The sequence below is a fragment of the Leucoraja erinacea genome, chromosome 15 (assembly GCF_028641065.1).
Source record: "Leucoraja erinacea ecotype New England chromosome 15, Leri_hhj_1, whole genome shotgun sequence".
NCBI lineage: Eukaryota > Metazoa > Chordata > Chondrichthyes > Rajiformes > Rajidae > Leucoraja > Leucoraja erinaceus.
The window spans coordinates 24,310,504-24,331,011 of record NC_073391.1 but is presented as its reverse complement, the minus strand read 5'-3'; the positions used below and the strand labels follow the sequence as shown (position 1 = coordinate 24,331,011).

The 20,508-nt window shown below is 43.2% G+C and overlaps 1 protein-coding gene and 1 pseudogene across 1 annotated transcript in view; both read right to left on the bottom strand.

Annotated features, from left to right (window-relative positions):
* Window positions 1–2,761, bottom strand: part of ccdc172 (coiled-coil domain containing 172) — a 34,543-nt gene extending 31,782 nt beyond the window's left edge. Inside the window, exon 1 of the mRNA XM_055647461.1 lies at window positions 1,207–2,761. Coding sequence (XP_055503436.1) covers window positions 1,207–1,285 — 79 coding nt within the window. The 5' untranslated portion in view covers window positions 1,286–2,761. The remainder of the gene's footprint in view (window positions 1–1,206) is intronic.
* LOC129704374 (thrombospondin-2-like) lies at window positions 1,344–11,639 on the bottom strand (annotated as a pseudogene).
* Window positions 11,640–20,508: the final 8,869 nt, after the last annotated feature.

The following is a 20,508-nucleotide window of genomic DNA, read 5'->3' as shown; positions in this document are numbered from 1 at the left end:
AAGGTTTGGTAGATTGCTACCCGAGTAATGAGTAAATCCAAAATGATGCAAAATTTCCCCATTTTAAAACTGTGCTGGTAATAATAAAATGTTATATGGTATTAATTAATGACAGGATACAGAATTTCTTCGATTCGTTTAATTAGGGATGTTGATAGGAATTAGGGTGATTATCCAATTAAAAAAAACTATAGCAAGACTACATACTAGACATAAAATGCTGGGGTAACTGAGCGGTACAGACAGCATCTCTGGATAGAAGGAATGGGTGACGTTTTGGGTCGACACCCTTCTTCAGACCCCAATGTTCGATACATAGTTCAGCTTAGAAACAGGCCATTTGGCCTACAATGTCTGTGCCGAACATGTTATCGATTACTATAGAAACTGGACTTTGTTGACTGCGGAGAAATTGTTTAAGGAAGTTCTGACGTAATCCGGGGACTGTCTGATCTTTAATGTGCCCCCTTTACCAGTTGGCAAACGCAGGATATGCTGCAGAATGGGGGTGGCAGGCCATGCCAGCAGACACCACTGGGAATGTAGTTCGTTCAAAAGGGTTTGCACAATCTCCCTGTGACCCCGTGGGTTTCCGCTCACATCCCAAAGGCGTGCCTTTGTATTGCCCTCTGTAAATTGCCCCTAAAGTGAAGGGAGTGGATATGAGAGTGGGATAACATAGAACTAGTGTCAATGGTGGTCAGCATGGACTCTATGGGGTGAAGGGCCAGTTTCCATGCTACTTGCAATCGATCTGACTAAAGTATATACCTAGTGGCGGCCGAGAGCTTTAGGGATAGGAACACCTGTATCACGGAGTCCGTGCCGACCGGCAACCACCCTAGTACCACACATCTGCAGGTCTTTGGAGTGTGGAAGGAAACCGGAGCACCCGGAGAAAACCCATGCAGTCACAAACTGCGCACAGACCGCACAAACTCCGCACAAACAGCACCCGTGGTCAGGATCGAACCCGGGACTCTGTCGTTGTAAGGCAGCAACTCTCCCGCTGCGCCACCGAGCCGTCATCTGGGAGAGGCAGTACAGGAAAAACAGTGGTGCAGCTCCCGCATCCCAGACCCGAGGCCAGCCCAGAGATCAGACAACTCGCCGGGACGGAATGGCAAACGGCCGCCGCGACCCTGGGTGGTGGTTAAAGGGACCGAGCGTCGAGGGAAGGTGGCGGAGGGGCGGGCACTTCTTTACCGCTGTGAAGAAACTGTCTTTTTTCCAAAGCCTTCTGTTCGGTCACGAGGATCTCCTCGAATAAATTGTCCAGGCTCATGGCCAACGTTAACCAGCGAAGTGATTCCGAGAGGCTGACAGGCGACGGGTCCTCGAGTTTATTGCGCCGTCCGATCGCCACGGACTGAGCGACGACCAACTGCCGGTAGCAGCGCGCCTGCGCCGGAGGCCCGGGCGAGGGAACCAACGGCCGGCCGGCAGCACTGCGCCTGCGCCAAAGGTCCAAGCACCACGGACGGCTCGGGAACTAAATGGCAGCAGCTCTGAGTCTGCGCGGCCGCCAGAAGCAGCAGCGTCGAGTCTTCCCGCAGGGAGCCCTCGTCGGAGGGAGTAGCAAGCATCACTAACTCCTCTGAGCAAAGGTACTCATTCATAGGCAATGGATAGTGGGTTACCCCAGTATCACCAACATTTCCTTTCTTGGGAGCTGCACTACGGTTAAGCCACTTATGATATTTAAATTATTTTATTTAAAGCTAAGAATTATATACAATAACAATAAAACACCAATCATCTGCTATTAGGGACTCAGAAAACCCAAGGGTTTTGCATCTGGCTCATGAAGTGATGTTTGCTGCTGTCACTTTCATTCATAGAGTGACGCAGTGTGGAAGCAGGCCCTTCGGCCCAACTTGCCCAAACCGCCGGCCAACATGTCCCAGCTACACTAGTCCCATCTGCCTGCGCTTGGTCCATATCCCTCCAAACCTGTCCTATCCATGGACCTGTCTAACTGTTTCTTAAACGTTGGGATAATCCCAGCCTCAACTACCTCTTCTGGCAGATTGTTCCACTCATCCACCACCCTACGTGTGAAAAAGTTACTCCTCAGATTCCTATTAAATCTTTGCCCCTTAGCCTTGAACCTATTTCCTTTGGTCCTCAATTCCTCTACTCTGGGCAAGAGACTCTGCATCTACCCGATCTATTCCACTCACTCTAGCCCAATTCCCACACCACCTCAAATTCAATAGGGCACTTCTTCCTATACTCCATCCCACTCACCAGAGCCTCCAGCTTCCACTCGGGTAGATTCTCATATTCCATTCCCCTCACTGGGGCCCAGTTCCTACGCTCCATCCCACTCACTGGAGTCCAGTTCCACTTTGCTTCCATTCTCTAGGGCACTTACTCCCATACTCCACTTAGGTCACTTATTCCCATATTTCATTCCACTCACATGCTTCATTCAACTCCATCTCTGGCCTAGTTTCCACATTCCCATCCATTCACCTAATTCCCAATTCCCTCTCCCCTTTAAACTTCTCTAGAAAGTGTATCAAAGTAATGGGCATCATTGTTTAAAAAAAAAAAGCAGACATCAAATAATGTGCCGGAATGAGAATGGGAATGTACTGAGCTGGTGTCAAAGCAACAACTTTTCTCTCAATGTCAGCAAGACAAAGGAGATGGTGAACGACTTCAGAAAGTGAAGTGGTATTGACGGCACTAAAGTAAAGATGGTTGAAAGCTTTAAGTTCCTAGGAGTGAATATCACCAGCAACTTGTCCTGGACCCTCCATGTTGAAGCAAGTTCCTCTGCTTCCTTAGAAAGAGTGTCACCATCATTCTCACCAACTTCTAAGCAACTTTTTTTTATCGGTCCATGGTTTGGGAAAGCTCCATATGTCCGCAGAAGTGAAGAAAATTTATCAAACGCTGCACGCTGCCTCAGCAAGGCCTCCAGCAAACATATGAAAGCCTTGCTTCCTTAGAAAACTTTTTGCTTTCTTCATGTCTTCCTTCTCCTCTTCCCCCCTTCCCCTCTTCCTCTTCTCTCCCTCTCCCTCTTCTCCCCCTCTCTTCCACTCTTTCCCCTCTCCTCTTTTATTCTCTTTTCTCTTTTCCCCAATTTCTCCTTCTCTCTCCTCCCCTCTCCTCCCCTTCTCCTTCCCTCCTCCCTCCACCTTTCCTCCTTTCTCTCCCTCCTCTTTCCTTCTCTCTCTCCTCTTCCTCTCTCTCCTCTCTCCCTCCTCCTCTCTTCCTCCCCTCTCTCTCTTCTCTCCTCCCCTCTCTTCGTCTCTCCTCCTTCTTCTCCCTCTCTCTCCTTCTCTCTCCTCTCTCCCTTCTCTCCTTTTTTCCTTCCTCTCTCCTTCCTTTCTTTCTCTTCCCCTCTTTTCTCTCTCTTCTCCTCCTTCTCTCTCTCTTCTCTCCTCCTCTTTTTTTCCTCTTCTTTGTCCGTTTCTCCCCTCTTCCTCTTTCCCCCTTCCTCTCTTTCCTCCTCTTTCTCCCCTCTTCTCCCTCTTCTCTCTCTCCTTCCCCTCCTCCCTCTCTCTTCTTCTCTTCCCTCCCTTTCTGCCTCCCTCTCTTCTCCTCTCTCTTCTCTCTTCTCCCTCTCTCCTCTCTTCCCCCTCTCTTCTCCTCCCTCTCCTTCTTTTCCTTCTCCTCTCTTTCTTCCTCCTCTCCCTCTTCTTCTCTCCTCCCTCTCTGCTCTTTTCTCCTCTTTTCTCTCCTTTTTCTCTCTCTCCTCTTCTTCTCCCCCTTCCTTCTCTCCTCTCTCTCTCTTCCCTTCTCTCTCTCTTCCCCTTCCCTTTCTCCCCTTCTCTCCCTTCTCTCCTCTCTCTTTCTCCCTCTCTTGACTCTCCCCCTTTTCCTTCCTCTCCTCTCTTCTCTTTCCTCTTTCCCCCTCTCTCTCTTCCTCTCTCTTCTCTTTCTCTCTCCTCCCTCTCCTTCTCCCACTTTCTTCTTCTTCTTCCTCTCTTCCTTTCTTCTCCTCCCCTCCCCTTCCTCTCTCCTCCTCTTCTCCCTTTGTCTCTCTCCTCCCCCCCTCTCCCCTCCCCTCTCTCCTTCCTCTTCCCCTCTCTCCCAGAAGGCCTTCCTCCTTTCTTTCTCCCTTCCTTTCTTTCTTTTCCCCCCCCCCTTCCTTTTCCTTTTTCTCTTTCCTCCTCTTCTCTTTCCCTCTCATTTTCCCTTTCTTTCTTCTCTTTCCCTCTTCTCCCTCTCTCTTCTCTTTCTTCTCCTTTCCTCTTTCTCTCCCTCTTTCTTCCTTTCTCCTCTTCCCCTCTTCTCTTTCTTTTTCCTCCTGCTTCTCTCCTTTTCTCTCCTTCTCTCCTTTTCTCTCTTCTCCTTTCCCTCCTTTTCTCTCCTCTTTTTTCTTTCTTCTTTTCCTCCCTCTTTCTCTCTTTTCACCTCTTTCTCTCCCCCTCTCTTTTTTCTCTCCCTCTCTCCCTTCCTTTCTTCTTCTGTTCCTCTTCTCCTCTCTCTTCTTCTCTCTTCTCTTTCTCTCTTCCCTTCCTCTTCTCTCCTCTCTCTTTTCTTCTCTTTCTCCCTCCCTTTTCTCTCCTTCTCTTCCTCTCTTCTTCCTTTCCTCTTCTCCCCTTTCCTCCCTCTTCTTTCTCTTCTTCTTTCCCTTCTCTCCTCTTCTCCTTCCTTTCTTTCCCTCCCCTCTTTTCCTCTCCTTCCTTCTTCTTTTCTCTCTTCTGTTTCTTTTTTCTCCCCCTTCTCTCTTTCTCCTCTTTCCTTTCTTCCTCTACCTCCTTCTCTTCTCCTCCTTCCCCTCCCTCCCCCCTTTTCCTCTTTCTCTCTCTTCCCTTTCCCCTTTTCCCTCCTTCCTTCTTCCTTCCTCCCTCCTTTTTCTCCTCCCTCTCCTTCCTGTTCTCTTCTTTCTCCTCTTTCCCTTTCTTTCTTCTTTCTTTTTCTTTCTTCTTCTTTCTTTCCCCTTTCCTCTTCTCTCCTCCTCTCTTTCTTTTCTCTTTTTTCTTTTTTCTCTTTCCTCCCTTTCTTCTTCTCCTTCCCTCTTTCCTCCCTCCCCCTCTTTTCTTTCCTTTCTCTCCTTCCTCTCCTTTCCCTCTCTTCTTCCCTTCTTTCCTCCCTTCTTTCTTTCTTCTTTTTCCTACCTTTTTCCTCTTTTCTCTTCTCCTCCCCTCTCTTCTTCTCCCCTCTCTCTTTTTTCTTCCCTCCCACCAACTTCTCTTCTTCTTTCTTTCCTTTTCTCTCTTCTCCCCTCCTTTTCTTTCTTTTCTTTCTTCTTCTCTCTTTCTTCCCCCCTCTTCTCTCTTTTCTCCTCTTTTCTTCTTTTAATTCTCTTTCCCCCTTTCTTCCTTCCCCTCTTTCCTTCTCTTCCCCTTCCTCTTTTCCTCTCCTCTTCCTCTTCCTCCCCCTCTTCTTCCTTTTTTTTTCCCTCTTCCCTCTCTTCCCCTTTCTCTTTCTTCTCCCTCCCCTTCCTTCCTTCCCTCCTCCTCTCCCCTTCTTCTCCCTCCTCCCCTTCCTTCTTTCCCCCTCTTTTCTCCCCTTCTCTTTCTTTCTCCTTTCTTCTTCTCCCTCCCTTTCCCCTCCTTCTTTCTCCCCTCATCCTTCCTTCCCTCCTCTCTTCCTCTCCCCCCTCCTCCTTTTCCTCTTCTTTTCCCCCTCCTTTCTATTCTTCTCCTCTCCCCTTCTTTCCTCTCCCCTTCTTCTTTCTTTTTCTCCTTCCCCCTTCTTCTCTCTCCCTCCTCCCCTTCCTTTCTTTTTTCTTCTCTTTTTCCTTCTTCTCCTTTTCTCTCCTTTCTCTTTCCTCCTTTTCTCTCTCTCTTCTTTTTCTTTCCCCCCTCTTCCCCTTTCTCTCCCTCTCCTCTCCCCTTTTTTTCCTCTCCCTTTTCTTTCTCCCTCTCTCCTTCTTCTTTCCTTTTTCTCCTCTCTCCCCCTCCTCCTCTTCTCCTCCTTCCCCTCTCTTCTTCTTTCTTCCTTTCCTTCCCTCTCTCCCTCTCTCTCCCCTTTTCCTTTTTCCCTCCTCCCCCTCCCCTCTTCTTCTCCCCTCCTCTTCTTTCTCCCTTTTTTTTTTTTCCTCCTCTCTCTCCTTTTCCTTTCTTCCCTTTTTCTCTTTCCCTTTCCTTTTCCCTCTTCTCTTTTTTTCCTCTCCTCTCTCTCTCTCTTCTCTTTCTTTCCTCTCTTCTTTTCGTTTGTTATTCCTCTTTTTTCCCTTCCCTTTCTCTTCTCTTTCCCTCCTTCTTTCTTCCTTTCTTTCTTTTCCTCTTTCTCTTCTTTTTCTCCTTCTCTTCTTTTTTTCCCTTCTCTCTTTTCTCTCTTCCCCTTCTCCCTCCCTCTTTTCTTCCCTTTTCCTCTTTCCCCCTCTCTTTCTTCCTCCTTCTTCTTTCCCTCCCTTTTCTTTCCTTTCTTCCTCTCCTCTCTTCTCCTCCTTTTCTTCCTTCTTCTCTTCTTCCTCTCTCTCCTCTTTTTTTCTTTCTCTTTTTCTTCTCCTTCTTCTTCTCTTTTCCCTTCCTTCCCCTTCTCTCTTCTTCTTTCTTCCTTTTCTTTTTCTTTCTTCCTTTTTCTCCCCCTCTTTTCCTCTCTCTCCTTTCTTCTCTCCCTCCTCTCCCCCCTTCTTCCCTCTTTCTCTCTTCTCCCTTTCCTTTCTTTCCTTCTTCTCTCTTCTCCCTCCTCCTTCTTCTCTCCTCCTCTCTTCTCCCCTCCTCTTCTTCTCCTCTGTTTCTTCTCCTTCTTTCTTCCTTTTTTTTCCTTCTTTTTTTTTCTTCTCCTCCCTCTCTCTCCCTCCTTTCCCTCTCTACCTCCTTTCTCCCTCCTTTTTTCTTCTCTCCTTTCTGTTCTTTCCCCTCCTTCTTTCTTTTCTCTTCTCCTTTTATCTTCCCTCTCTTCTTCTTCCTTTCGGTTCCTTTCCTCCTCTCCCCCCTCTTTCTCTATCTCTTTTCTCTCCTCTTCCTTTTCCTTCCCCCTCCCCTCCTTTCCTCTTCTTCTTTTCTTCTCCCTCTCTTTAGTCTCCTTTCTTCTCTCCCTCTCCTCTCCTCCCCTTCTCTCTCTTTTCTTCCTCGTTCCCCTTTTCTCTCCCTCCCTCTCTGTCCCCCTCCTCTCCTCTTTCCTCCTCGACTTTCATCTCTTCTCTCCTTTCCTCTCTTCTCCCCTCTCCTCTCCCCTCCTCCCTTTCTTCTTTCTCACTCTTCTTCTTTGCTTTCCTCTCCTTTCTTCCCCTCTTTCCTTTCTCTGTCACTTTCTCTCTCCTTCCCACTCTCTTCCTACTCTCTCTGTCTTTCCTCCTCCTCTCCTCCCTTCTCTCCTGCTCCTCCCCTCTCTTCTCCTCCTCTCTCTCTTATTCCTCCCTCTCCATTTTTTAAATCCTGAGTGTTTTCCTGCAGTTAATCTCTTCTCCCTCCGTCCTTTCTTCCTCTTCATCTTCCCTTTCCCTCCTATTTTCTCTCCTCTTCTCACTCCCTGCTCTCAAACTTCTCCTCTTTTCTCCTCTTCTTTCTCTCCCTGTCTCTCCTCCCTTTCCCCTCCTCCTTCTCTCTCCCTCCCCCTCTCCTTTCAGTCCCCTTTCTTCCTCTCCTCTCCTTCCCTCATTCTCCCCTCCTCTTCCTCTCTTTCCCTCTCCCTCTCTCTTCCCCTTCTTCTTCTTCCCTTCCCTCTCTCTCTTCTTTTTCCCCTCTTTCCCTTCCCTTCCTTCCTCTTTCCCCCTCTTCTTTCCTTCCTCCTCCCTTTCTCTTCTTTTCTCCCCTCTCTCCCCTCATTCCTCCTTTCCTCTTCCTCTCCCCCCTCCTCTCCCTCTCCCTTTCTCTCCTTCTCCTCTCTCCTCTCCTCTCGTCTCGTCCCAACTTTTCTCCTTCTCCCCCTCCTTCCCTCTTTTCCTCCTAATCTATTTAACAGAGAGGTGGTCTCAGGCATAATCAGGTCAAAGTTTCACTCCTGTCACAACCCTCTTCTCCCCTCTCCCATCAGGCAAGAGATACAGAGTGTGAAAAGGCACACCTCCCGATTCAGGGACAGTGTTTTCCTGCAGTTATCAGGCAACAGAACCATAATCAAAAACCAGAGAGGTGGTCTGAGCTTCCTGCTGTTATCAGGCAACAGAACCATCATCAACAACTAGAGATGTGGCCTGAACTTCCATCTACCTCATTGGAGACCATCAGACTTTACTGGACTTTTTCTTGCACTAAACGTTATTACCTTTATCATATATCTGTACACTGTGAATGGCTCAATTGGAATCCTGTATAGTCTTTCCACTGACTGGTTAGCATGCAACAAAAGCGTTTCACTATTCTTGGTACTCATGACAATAAACTAAAGTAAACTAAACTAATAGTGGTAGTTAATTAATATTGGTAACATTCAATTGTGTGGAAAATATACCAGTCCTGAGCTGCCAAGATCTTGGCTGTGCCATGTTATCATAGTTTTATGTAATTGGTAATACTGCAGTAATTGTCTCACATACTTTGTTGTTTCTCGAGTACCCAAAATCGTAAGATGTCTCAAATGCAATTTTTAACCCTGGTGGCATATGGTATTTACTTATTATTTCCAATGACACTTCTTATAATAAGAAGCTATTTCTCCCTATACCTAATTTTTGTAAAGTTTAATATTCACAAGTTTTATGCAGGTCTCCATTGTTTTATTTTGATCTATATGTTAGTACGGGCTCCAGTGCAGCTTCCTATTGCTGTTACAATGATCACCCTCTGTAAAGGCCCTCTCCAAGTCCTTGAACATTTAACAGATATTGTCCAGATGTGTCAAAGTTTGTTTCTTAAAAAGCAGATAGCAACAAATGTTAAATGGAAACCATGGCAATCTTTAAGTCAAGTCAATTGTATTTCTATAGCACATTTAAAAACAACTCTCATTGACCAAAGTGCTTTACATTGGTGCAGGTACTAACGTGCTACAAACAGTGATTCATAGATCAACAATACATACATACATGCATACATAGATGCATACATACAGCGCTCCCTCAGAGGACCTCAAGAAAGGCTTGAGAGTAGAAATAAATTTAAAGCTAGACTTAAACGAGTTGATGGAGGGGGCAGTTCTGATGAGAAGAGGGATGCTGTTCCATAGTCTAGGAGCTGCAACCGCAAAGGCCCGGTCGCCCCTGAGCTTATGCCTAGACCGCGGGATGGTCAATAGCCCCAAGTCGGCCGATCTGAGGGATCTGGAGGTGTTATGGTGGGTAAGCAACCTGTAGGTGGTATGGTAGGTAAGCAACCTGAATTAAAGTCCAAATTAAGAACCAAATTTAAAGTATTTAATTGATTCGTCAAACAGGATTGGCAAGATCTACAATGAGCACAACGTTGCTCAGTGCTTCTCGGGCTCCACTCACAGAACAAAGGAAAGTTAGCACAATTATACATTTTTTCTTATCAGTAAAACACTCCTACCAAGTCTGAATATGGCATGACTGAAAGATTTTATAGCCTTTCAGAAAATAGGACAAGCTTGGTCCAAATCAAGCTCATCCAAAAACAAGTTATTACTTATCTCTGGAGCGTCAGCTATTTTTTCAATCTTGGCTTCTTTATGGCCTTGAAAGAGCACATGTTATTACTGCAGGATTCCGTCTTAATTTCTTTATTAAAAAGACAACCTGTCCTCCGTATTGTGTTTCATATAATTTGCAAAGTCATTCAGACTTGGCACCGAACCATTCTTTTGTTCTACTAGACCATGCTTTTGTAGAAGAATTATTCCATTTTAGATTTGACCATTATTTCTTTCATGCCCTCCTTTTTATCAAACATGATAACATTCACAGTAGGGACACACAATGTTCGTAAGCATTAGAGCAATGATTAACAAAATGATAGAGCCATAATGATCATAATACCCCAACGTCCATCAAACCAAAGGTATGGCTACCAGTTCAATAGTACCCCAAAGTACATCAAACCAATGGTATGGCATCCAGTTCTCACTCTCTTCATTGACAACCATCCTGATGAAGCTTGTTTAGGGTTGATGGATCAGGTGCCACCTGTAGGCGGTGTAATCCTTTCAGCTGATATTGGGGTTGTGCCATAAAGTTCGGACCTGTCTGAGGGTGTTGCCAGTCTCTTCGGAGAGCATTGCACAGGTGCTGCCCCTACTCGGCCCATAGAAACATAGAAGATAGGTGCAGGAGTAGGCCATTTGGCCCTTCGAGCCTGCACCGCCATTCAATATGATCATGGCTGATCATCCAACTCAGTATCCTGTACCAGCCTTCTCTCCATACCCCCTGATCCCTTTAGCCACAAGGGCCACATCTAACTCCCTCTTAAATATAGCCAATGAACTGGCCTCAACTACTTTCTGTGGCAGAGAATTCCACAGATTCACCACTCTTTTTGTGGAAAAAAAATTATCATCTCGGTCCTAAAAGACTTCCCCCTTGTCCTTAAACTGTGACCCCTAGTTCTGGACTTCCCCAACATCGGGAACAATCTTCCTGCATCTAGCCTGTCCAAACCCTTAAGAATGTTGTAAGTTTCTATAAGATCCCCCCTCAATCTTCTAAATTCTAGCGAGTACAAGCTGAGTCTATCCAGTCTTTCTTCATATGAATGTCCTGCCACTCCAGTCTGGTGAACCTTCTCTGTACTCTCCCTATGGCAAGAATGTCTTTCCTCAGATTAGGAGACCAAAACTGTACGCAAGTTACAGTGGTGGGGTTCACCACCTTGATCTAGACGCTAGCGTATCCATGGGTTTGGACAGCTTCTCCCAGTAGGTTTGTGTGGCCTGCTTCCACATCACCACATAGAAGCGGCTGCTGTACTGGAAGCCGAAGACAAAGCCAGCGTAGATTGCAGTCTGTGGTGACGTAGAAGGTGCCACTGAAGTTGATGGCGTTAAACTCCTCAAATCCGACAGCAAGGCCAGGGTCAGAGTTGGCCGTCTGCAGCAACTCCATGCCCTTGTTGCGCATTACCCAGTTAGGAACGATCTGCATCGTCCCCTTTGGAACTTACTCAGGTCAGTCTCACTGATGGCGCTGTTCTTGGGACACATGTCATAGATATCTGGGATGTTGTTGTCAGAGTTGTCCTTGCAGGTGTCTCTCCTGTCAACATCGGCATTGATCTGGTCAGGGTTGGGAACAAAACGGCAACTGTCCTTCTCATCAGAAACACCATAATTGCCATCCTCATCATTGTCCTGATTGTCATCACACTGATTACCCACCAGGTCTGAGTCATTGTCTTCCTGGATAGGGTGATGCATAATCTCTTTAAAGAGATCCATCTGTTTAAAAATATTCAACTTCTCTCTCGCTAGACCCTTGGTCATACAATAGAGCTCAAAATGCTTCAAGATTGTTGATCAAATGTGGTTTGTCTTTCTGAAGTTGTGACCAAAGGCTTTGCACTTCCTCCTGATCTGTAAAGATGTTCTTTTGTTCTGTATGGATCAGCTTTACATGGTGCTGCAGGTAGTGATCAATCAGAAACACCTTGTTACATCCTGGGTGGTGGCAAGGTCTTTCACACAACTCTTTTATATGTTTCTTAAGTCCATCAACTACTCTGTAAACAGCACAGCAATCCTTATACTGACATCGATACATGGTGGGGGAAATCATCCGTTTCCAAGTTTGATTTTGGCTTTTTGGCCACGTTTTTGCCCAGATTGTTTCTTCACATGCTTAATATTGTACTTTTTAACTGGTAACTTACTCTTCTTCTTCCAATATGGTTGAAAAGACTCAAGTGAAGAACCATTCTTAACTTTTATTTCTCTGTCATCTTCACTTGATAAACACCTTTCAGAAAGATCACTGGACTCCAATCCATCCACAACATTATTTCTTATAGAACAAGATGCTTCATTGCAGTTAACCTTTTTTTTTTCACATTTAATGGTCGAGTTGAATCTTGTACCTCAACTTTTTCCCAAAGAGCACTCTGTATATTCAGGATCTGAGTGCAAGAACATATCCTTCTTCAATGGGGATTCCGACCGGCCGTGAAGTGGCTCCACTGTATGTACAAGGCTGAAATTCTGCTGACACTGGGGCAGGTTGATGCTTCGCAACATTATCACCCTCACCATTTTCAGTCACTGTTCCATTCCGAGGTGAAAGGTTCATTGAACCATCCAGAACGTCTTCCATTGAGCCCTTATTTCTACTGGATGGGCACTGTCCCTCATTCAAAACAATGCTGCGACTTGAATGCATGTCCAGGATGTAACTGTGGCAAAGTGGAATTCTGCCTCACCACAACACCAACTAGCTTCTTCCCCTCTGTTATCAGAGTTCTGAACAGTCCTTCCAATTGCTAGGATTCTGCCGGATTCTCCTCTACCACATTGCAGACATTGGATTTTGTCTCTGGAACTGGTGTGCTATAATGCTCAGAACTATATTATCCACACAAACCTTTCCTTTGCTCAACCTAATTTAGGTGAGCCTGGCTTGATTCAATTTCAATAGGTTTGTTTTTATCTGTATTCTGGGTGAAGGGATGAGCCATGGACATATGAACATTTCAAATTGTGAGCCTTCTTGAACCGTTTCTCATGTTGGTCACAAGCAAATTCAAGTTCAGCTATTGCCTTGTGCTTGGTCATATGGTATTTCAAGGATGCTCTTTGCCTGCACTGGAAACCATGAACTTCACACTGCAAAGGTTTTGCTCCAGTATGGCACATTTGGTGAATTGACAGGTGTTTCAGCTGTATGAAAGTCTGTCCACATTCATCACAAATGTAGTTTATTTCCACAAATGGAGTTGTTCTTTCTCCCAAGTTGTCCATCAGTGTGTGAAACCAGCATTCTTCGTCCTTCTCCATCAATGCGAACTGTCTGATCTATCTCCTCAGCTCCTCACTTTGATCCCGGCTGGGATTTACCTCAATCCAGTTCTGTAACTGAGTTGCACTCCAAAATCAAGGCTTTTCAACCACAACCTAATTGCTCTCCTTCAGCTGCTGTGTGATGGAAGCGAGATGGTCATTTTCAGACTGGGCTTTGGTGAGCACATTTCTTATCTGTTTCAGCTCGGTCTGTAGCTCTGGGATAAGCTGCCACCTTTTTCTGCTTACTTCAAGAATCTATGGTAATGGATCCATCTTGGTCAGTGTTGTAAACGTAAGGACAGTTGTCAGCCTTATTCAGGACGTCTTGGTGCAGGGATTGTTCCACAAGTCCAGCCCATCTGGGCCAACCTCAGGATAAAAAGTAGAGTCAATAGCCCCATTGTCTTTTCTTGGTTCTCCTCCATTTACAGCCAATTAAATCGGATGTCTCCAACGGGGGTAATCTGCGATCTTCACAGTGGTTGGTGTTGTAGTAGCACCTGGTACAGTCCCCTCCAACACAGTCCCAATTTTGTCCGATCCCACTACCTTATCAGTACGTTGTCTCCAGTATTATGGACTATGTCTGTGTTCAACTGGCAGTGGCTTCTGTGTTTTCAACCCCTGTGAATGCAAGACTGACAAGATTGCGCTTAATTGCTGTGCATATGTAATTAATTAATTGCTGTGGGCCTGTGGGTCATAACTAACTTCCACACTCTTTAGTGTCCTATTCATTCCCTCCACTGATCCAGAATTCTACGGGTGGTGGGGAATGTGAGATCACTCTTGAACTACCTATAATGCAGACCCTTTAAAATAGATCATTATTTAAAAAAAAAACAATTAAAAAATATTCCCAATTGTTCCAATCTATCTCCCCAAATTTACAATATCAAATTCACAGATTTTGTTCTGAGATAAAGGCATCTCCAATCTCATCTAACACATCTACCTGGATGCCACGCGGCCATCGTGGAATTCAGGTCACTATAGAATAGTTTCTTTATTGTCATTGTAACATGGGCCATGTACAACGAAATCTAAAATGTCAGCCAGTCAGTGCAGCATTCAAACATTTCTAAAGCTAACAAAACATCCACGGTAAAATAATAAAGATAAGCAAATAAATGAAAATCACAGACAAAGCACGCATACACACCCAACCCTCCATCCTTCTGTCGATTTCACCGTTACCACAGTCCCTTAGTCTGTATCGCCCCTGCGTTCCTTGGCGGCCACATTTAGTGCTTTTATAGCAGTGGGGTAAAAACTGTTTTTAAGTCTGTTTGTCCTTGTCCTTGTGGATCTGGATGTCAACGTATCCCAAACAGGAGTTCCGGGTGGGAGATGTCCTTTATTATATTCGGACAGAGCGGAAACTGTGAGGTCCTCCAAGGAGAAGGCAGCCGACAATCGTCTGGGCGTTGTCAATGAACTCTGGGCTATTTGAACTCAATCAAAAGGTAAGAAATAGTAAACTTAAAGTTAAGAGAAAACAAAGAAGAAACAATTAATTCTCATAGACTGCAAGCTCATTCAATGAGATCCTATTTCATCTGACATGAACCATTTCATCAAAAGGGGCATATATATGAATATATAAATATAGCCTGGGACTGGATGTCAAGTATCCCGATGGGCTTTGGGTGAAATGAAACGGACAGAGCGAAATCCTGATCACAGGAGAAGGCAGCATCGTCTTGAAAAGAACAGTGAGCTCTCTAGTCTGATAAGAAACAGAACTTGGATGAGTGACAACTCAAATGAACATGGAGATTTATCTAATCTGATAAGGGACAGAACTTGGATGAGTGACAACTTGAAAGAACATCCTAGAATATTTTGAGAGAGCTTTGGATTTGGAACAAATACTTCCCTTCAAACATTAAAAGAAAAGTAGTACAAATTAACGGGCAAACATACATCAGGTACTTAAATTTAGCCAAGAGGAGTTAGCCAAAGTTTCGCAGCCCCCTTCGTTTTCCCCCAAAATTGCGTAAAACATTAGAGACGTCTCTCTGTATTAACTTTACATTCCCCTCCCTTGTCTAACAAAAGCCGTTCTGTTTAAAATAATCTTTGTTTCTGTGGGGACCAATTTGCAGAATTAGCAACCTAGGACATTCCTCCAGGAATGGGTGGGCTTGCAAAAGTCGTCTTCTTGTTTGAGTGAGAATTTAAAATGAACAAAGGGAGTAGTTTAATGTAATGGTGGGCGGGCTAATTTTTAAAATGGGAGTGGTCTTAGCTGTGATTGGACAGTGATCCAGATTGTGATTGGCCACTTCCCCCTTCTATAGACAGGGTCGCCATGCCAGACATAGGGTCTATAGAGGACTAAGTTTGTTTTTAACTACTAATTGCTGTTCTCTTATCAGCGCTCTCTTTCTCTGCCTTAGCCCTTATCTCCTATTCCTCTGCCCACTGGCATTCCATCTGAAGTACTTTCATCTTTTAATAGTTCCGTCTTTATTACACAATTCAATCCCTCTTTTACAGGCGTTATCCATCCAACTAGCATCTCGCGTCTCCACCCACTTATTTTCTGCCTCACTCACTCTCTCTCTCTGCCTGCAATAAACTCCACATTCCATATTCCTCCTACTGGTCAAGACTCATTACTCAAACGTTTCGTCAATTTATAATTCAATATTCTATAATCCTTGTTGTTATGAAACAAATAACACACATGTTGTACAGCCGTCTTTTCGTCACTCTTATCCAAATTATTTCCATATCTATCCGATCTCCAAATCACAACTTACTTAGTACACAAATTGTAACTAACCTTTTCAGCCTGTTCAGCCCAATCCTTTATTTGTAACAAACCTTTGCAGTCTGTAATAATAATCCTGGCTACTCTCTGGTAGCAAAGTCACAACAGTCTTTTCAAAACACTGTCCCTGCAAGACACATTGTCTTTTCAATACACAGCCACCTTGTCTTTACAAATTTTGATCTATATGTTAGTACAGGCTCCAGTACAGCTTCCTATTGCTGTTACAATGATCAACCTCTGTAAAGGCCCTTTCCCAGTCCTTGAACATTTAACAGATATTGTCCAGATGCACCAGAGCTCCGCAGAGCCACTGATTATTTGCCTATTGCAACATGCAGATCTGATGTGATGGCTCAATTTTTTATTATTAGATTAATCGTAAAAAATCAATCTTAATAAATTGACCTTTTCAATAAAATGTTAGTCTTTTCTACCATCCAGAGATTATAAACCAAACTGATTTAGCGTACAGAAATATAATTTTTATTACTCATCATTCTAAAAGCACCTAGTATAAATCTGCAGCTAGCTTGCACGATTACTACTGCTGTGCCATTACAATTATATAATTTATATTGATGATAGAAATGGGTACATTTTTGACAGCATTGCTGCTTGCACTGCAAAGGATTCCACATGTTGCTACCCCACTTCTACAAAAAATATGCTTTCACTTTGTTATCAATTCAGACATGTTCATGAATACTAATTACTGATGCAGGTTGAAGTGCACTGCACATGCCACAAATTAATCTTGAGGTTTATAGACCTTGCAATTTGGATTTTTCAAGAACTAAGACTTTAGTAATCTTCATGTGGTTCCAGATATCCTTGGCTTTTGGACGCCCAGTGCTCTTTATTTTACCACTCCATGAAAGTTGATAATGATGATCATAACCAACAGTTAAGTTTGTCTTATGGTACCTGTAAGCATAGTGGATGCAAAAACTAATATGCCCTCCATGGTACTTGGATTCAGAAACAGCATTGTAGTAATAGTCGAACAAAATATTTCTGCAGACTTGCATCCAATGGGAAACCAGATGTGTCATTCAGATGAAGAAAACTGCAGGCACAGCACTGGCAAGACAGTAAAAATGAGCATGGCTTTTGTGACTCTGGAATTATCAATATCTTTTTTTTGTCTACCAACATATCCTGATGCCTTGTTCAGCAGGATCAACATTTTTTTCCTCATTGTACAAGACAGTCCAACAAATGGCCAGAGTTTTGATGCTGGAAGAAATGATTCATGTCCTTGATGTACTTGAGCAATTTCTGAAATAAAGAATGACTATTCTGTAAATTGAGCTTCCTCTAGAAAACCACAAGCTAAGCATTGGTAATTCACTTCTAGGTCACACTATGCTTCGAATGCCTTGTTAGTGTCACAGACCTTGGTTTTTTAGATTTCATTCTTGAAATATTTTTACTCATTTTTATTTTTGAAAATGTAAAGATCTGACACATCCCTAAAATATGCTAACTTTTAGAGCACATTCGCATATTTCTTCATCTGTTAGGTCATTTTTAAACTTGTCAGGGGTTTTCCCAACTCAGACACTTTCTAAAGCATAGGTCTACTTTGACCTAATCCCTTTATGGCCATTGCATTCTTTGTTAAAATCATTTAAATTCATTATTAGTTGGATCAATTGCCACGTTCAACAAGATCAGTGTTTTTGTCATTTCTGTTCCCATAGGTGAAGCAAAATTGCTGTCATCTATCCTTACTATGTTATCTTTGCATGTGTTTTCTTAGGTAATGTAGTTAGAAATTATAGATCTGGTTTTGATTTGAATAATGTACTGCCAAATTATTTTTTAATGGCACAATATACAATTACATTCATCAATGAGGAACTGACAGGGTTTGCCCAAGGTTTGTCAGCCACTCCCCTGACATCAGTCTGAAGAAGGGTCTCGACCCGAAACGTCACCCATTCCTTCTCTCCAGAGATGCTGCCTGTCCCGCTGAGTTACTCCAGCATTTTATGTCTACCTAGGGTTTGCCCAAGGATTGGGTTACTTTTCATCTATTATCCTGTCAGATAGCCAATCAGCAAAACGTTCCCCATTAACTGGAGTAATTAAGGCACTTTATTGGTAGCTCTATAATAATCATAAAATATGTGACCTATTCACATAGTGAATAACCACATAGTGTACCTTACTTAAGCCTTTTCACTGATATGTATTTATTCTCCTGGCACTTGCATGCTATTAGGCAACATAAAGAGAGATACAGTGGCACAGCTGGTAGAGCCGTTGCATCACAGTGCCATGACACTGGCTTGATCCCAACCTTAGATGTGCTCTGTGTGGAGTTTCCATATCCTCCCAGTGCCACATTGTGGGTTTCTTCCAGATGCTCCAGGTTTCCTCCCACACATCCCAGACGTGCAGGTTTGAAGGTTAATCGGGCTCTGTAAATTGTCCCTTGTGTGTATGGAGAGGATGCAAAAGCGGGATAACATAGAGTCGGTGTGAATGGGTATCAATGATCGACGTGAACTCAGTGGGCATAAGAGGTTGCTTCCATAGTTTATCTCTAAACTAAATCTCTATCAGGAAAACGGGAAATCTACTTGAAAAAGTATTTTCTATTTCTAATTTCTTCTGGTAGGTTTTGTCAGGGAAGAGTTTCCACCCAATCTTTACAAGGTAAATGTAATTTCTACTTCCCTGATTCTTCACAAGTGGAATTAGATATATATACTAATTCAGGCTGTGAAAGATGCATTCCAGAAAAGAGGTGGAACTTTTGTGTGGCACTGTGAATATTTGGAATTCTCTAATGCAATACCTGGGATGGTAATGGAATATATTCAGGGGTAAGATATTTGTTTAACCATGGCTCATGAGGAATGCACTAGAGCTGAAACCAAAGATTTAATCATCCATAACACTCCACGGTGGTGCCGGCTTGAAGGGACATATAGCCTATCCCTCTCCTAGTTCTTTTAAAGTAAAAATTGGAATCCATAAAACCCATGATTGATTTGTGGAACATTTGTACCTCTAAATAGCCTCAAACCCAGGATATGTATTATCAAAGAATAATTGATCCACATACATGGCTAGGGTATAGTAATGTGGATACTTCCCAATCAGATCATATTCCACACCCCTTTCTTCCCAATTTACACCGCTTCATCCCCAATGATAGGCAGACACCAGATGTTTTATGCTTGTGATAGATGGGTGCCAGAGAAGCACCTGCAATGTATTAATTGACACCAGAAACCATAAGTGAGTTTTTCCCTTGATCCAGTTGCCATGATATTATACCAACATCAATTATTGTGGGCCTTTTGTTTCACAAAAGCAGCCAACCATCTCTCGTTCCCTGATTCCGTGGTCTTCTGGAGTTCATTTAACAGAATCAATTAAATAAATAATAGGTATTTAGATACCCGGGTGGACTATGTTACTATGAATATAGACTAGAAATAGAATAGCCTTCATTTAGCTTTTTAATAAAGTTAATTGGTTTTAATCAGAAGAATGGTCTGAGGGAATGCACCAGCTACTGGCATAGTAATGAAGGTTTATCTGGCATCTCCCCCAGATTTGTTAACGGATACCTGGATCTTATACCCGACCCATCCCTTCACCTGCATCATATGTCCAAATCGCCACTGCCAACTACTCATTCCACATTGTTTCTTCCATCATCCGACTGATCACTCATCTTGCACCCAAACCTCATGCTCTACTCCTCTCAGGGTCTTGCTGATCTCTATTTCACAACACGTATTCAAAGATCTGGTTTTAGTTTAGCGATACAACGTGGAAACAGGCCCTTTGGCCCCACTGAGTCCGCACCGACCAGTGATCCCCACTATACTAACACTAACACTATCCTACGCGCACTAGGGACAATAAAAAAATTTACCAAGTCAATTATCCTACAAACCTGCACGTCTTTAGTGTGGGAAGAAACCAGAGCTCCCGGAGTAAAAACCCACGCACGTCACGGGAAGGACGTACAAACTCTGTATAGATGGTACCTATAATCAGGATCAAACCTGGATCTCTGATGTTGTAAGGCAGCAACTCTACTCCTGTGCCACCGTGCTGCCCTATATGCTATAAGCATATAGCCTTGATATGCTGTCTATTGCTTACTATTTAAAAATAACTATGGAATCCTCATTGTATCCCTCTAATGCTCTCTTTCCAAACCCCTCAAATTGTTATCCAGCTTCCCATTCTTAAATTGTATATATTCATGAGCTGGATTCTCATTTACACTACCTATGTGATATTTTTCACATTTAAAGGAGCTATATCAATTTAAAACATTTCAGCTTACTTACTAACCAGCTGAAAAAGACAAACAATTACTAGGACATCTTGATGGGCTGATGATTAAACTTTCAGTCAGATAAAAATCTATTTAAATCAATCCCATTATCAGTTTGCCATGTCCAATATTTACTTGATTGCATGTTTTTTTGTAGGCAGTTTCTAAATTATCCTTTCAGAAGTCAGGTCATTGCATTATACATTACATGATCTAAACATAGAAAATTATACAATCTATAAACCTGGGACTCCAAAAGTATAAGAACATATATATTTATCATTAATCTGTACACAAGAGATCTGTACAAAACAGCTATATCATCCAATTTGATTGTTGCCTTTATCTCATGAATTCCAAAATAAAGCTTCAGAAATAATGGTGGTATTCATGAAGGCATTTTACTACAATATCGTACAGTAATATGGTAATGGTTTTTAGTATTAACATGATGCATCGCGAGGGATCATCTGTTATTTAATCATGTTGCCTTCTGCAAAATTGAGACTTTGCTGTTTGATTCCAGATTAGTATTTGCTTCAAAGTTCAAACAAAATTTTAATCCTTCAAAAAACAACTCCAAATTCTGCGAAAAGATTATGCTGAGAAATTGTTGAATATGAAAAACATTCTTATATTCACATCCTATTTTAAGACATCTTTTATACATCATAAA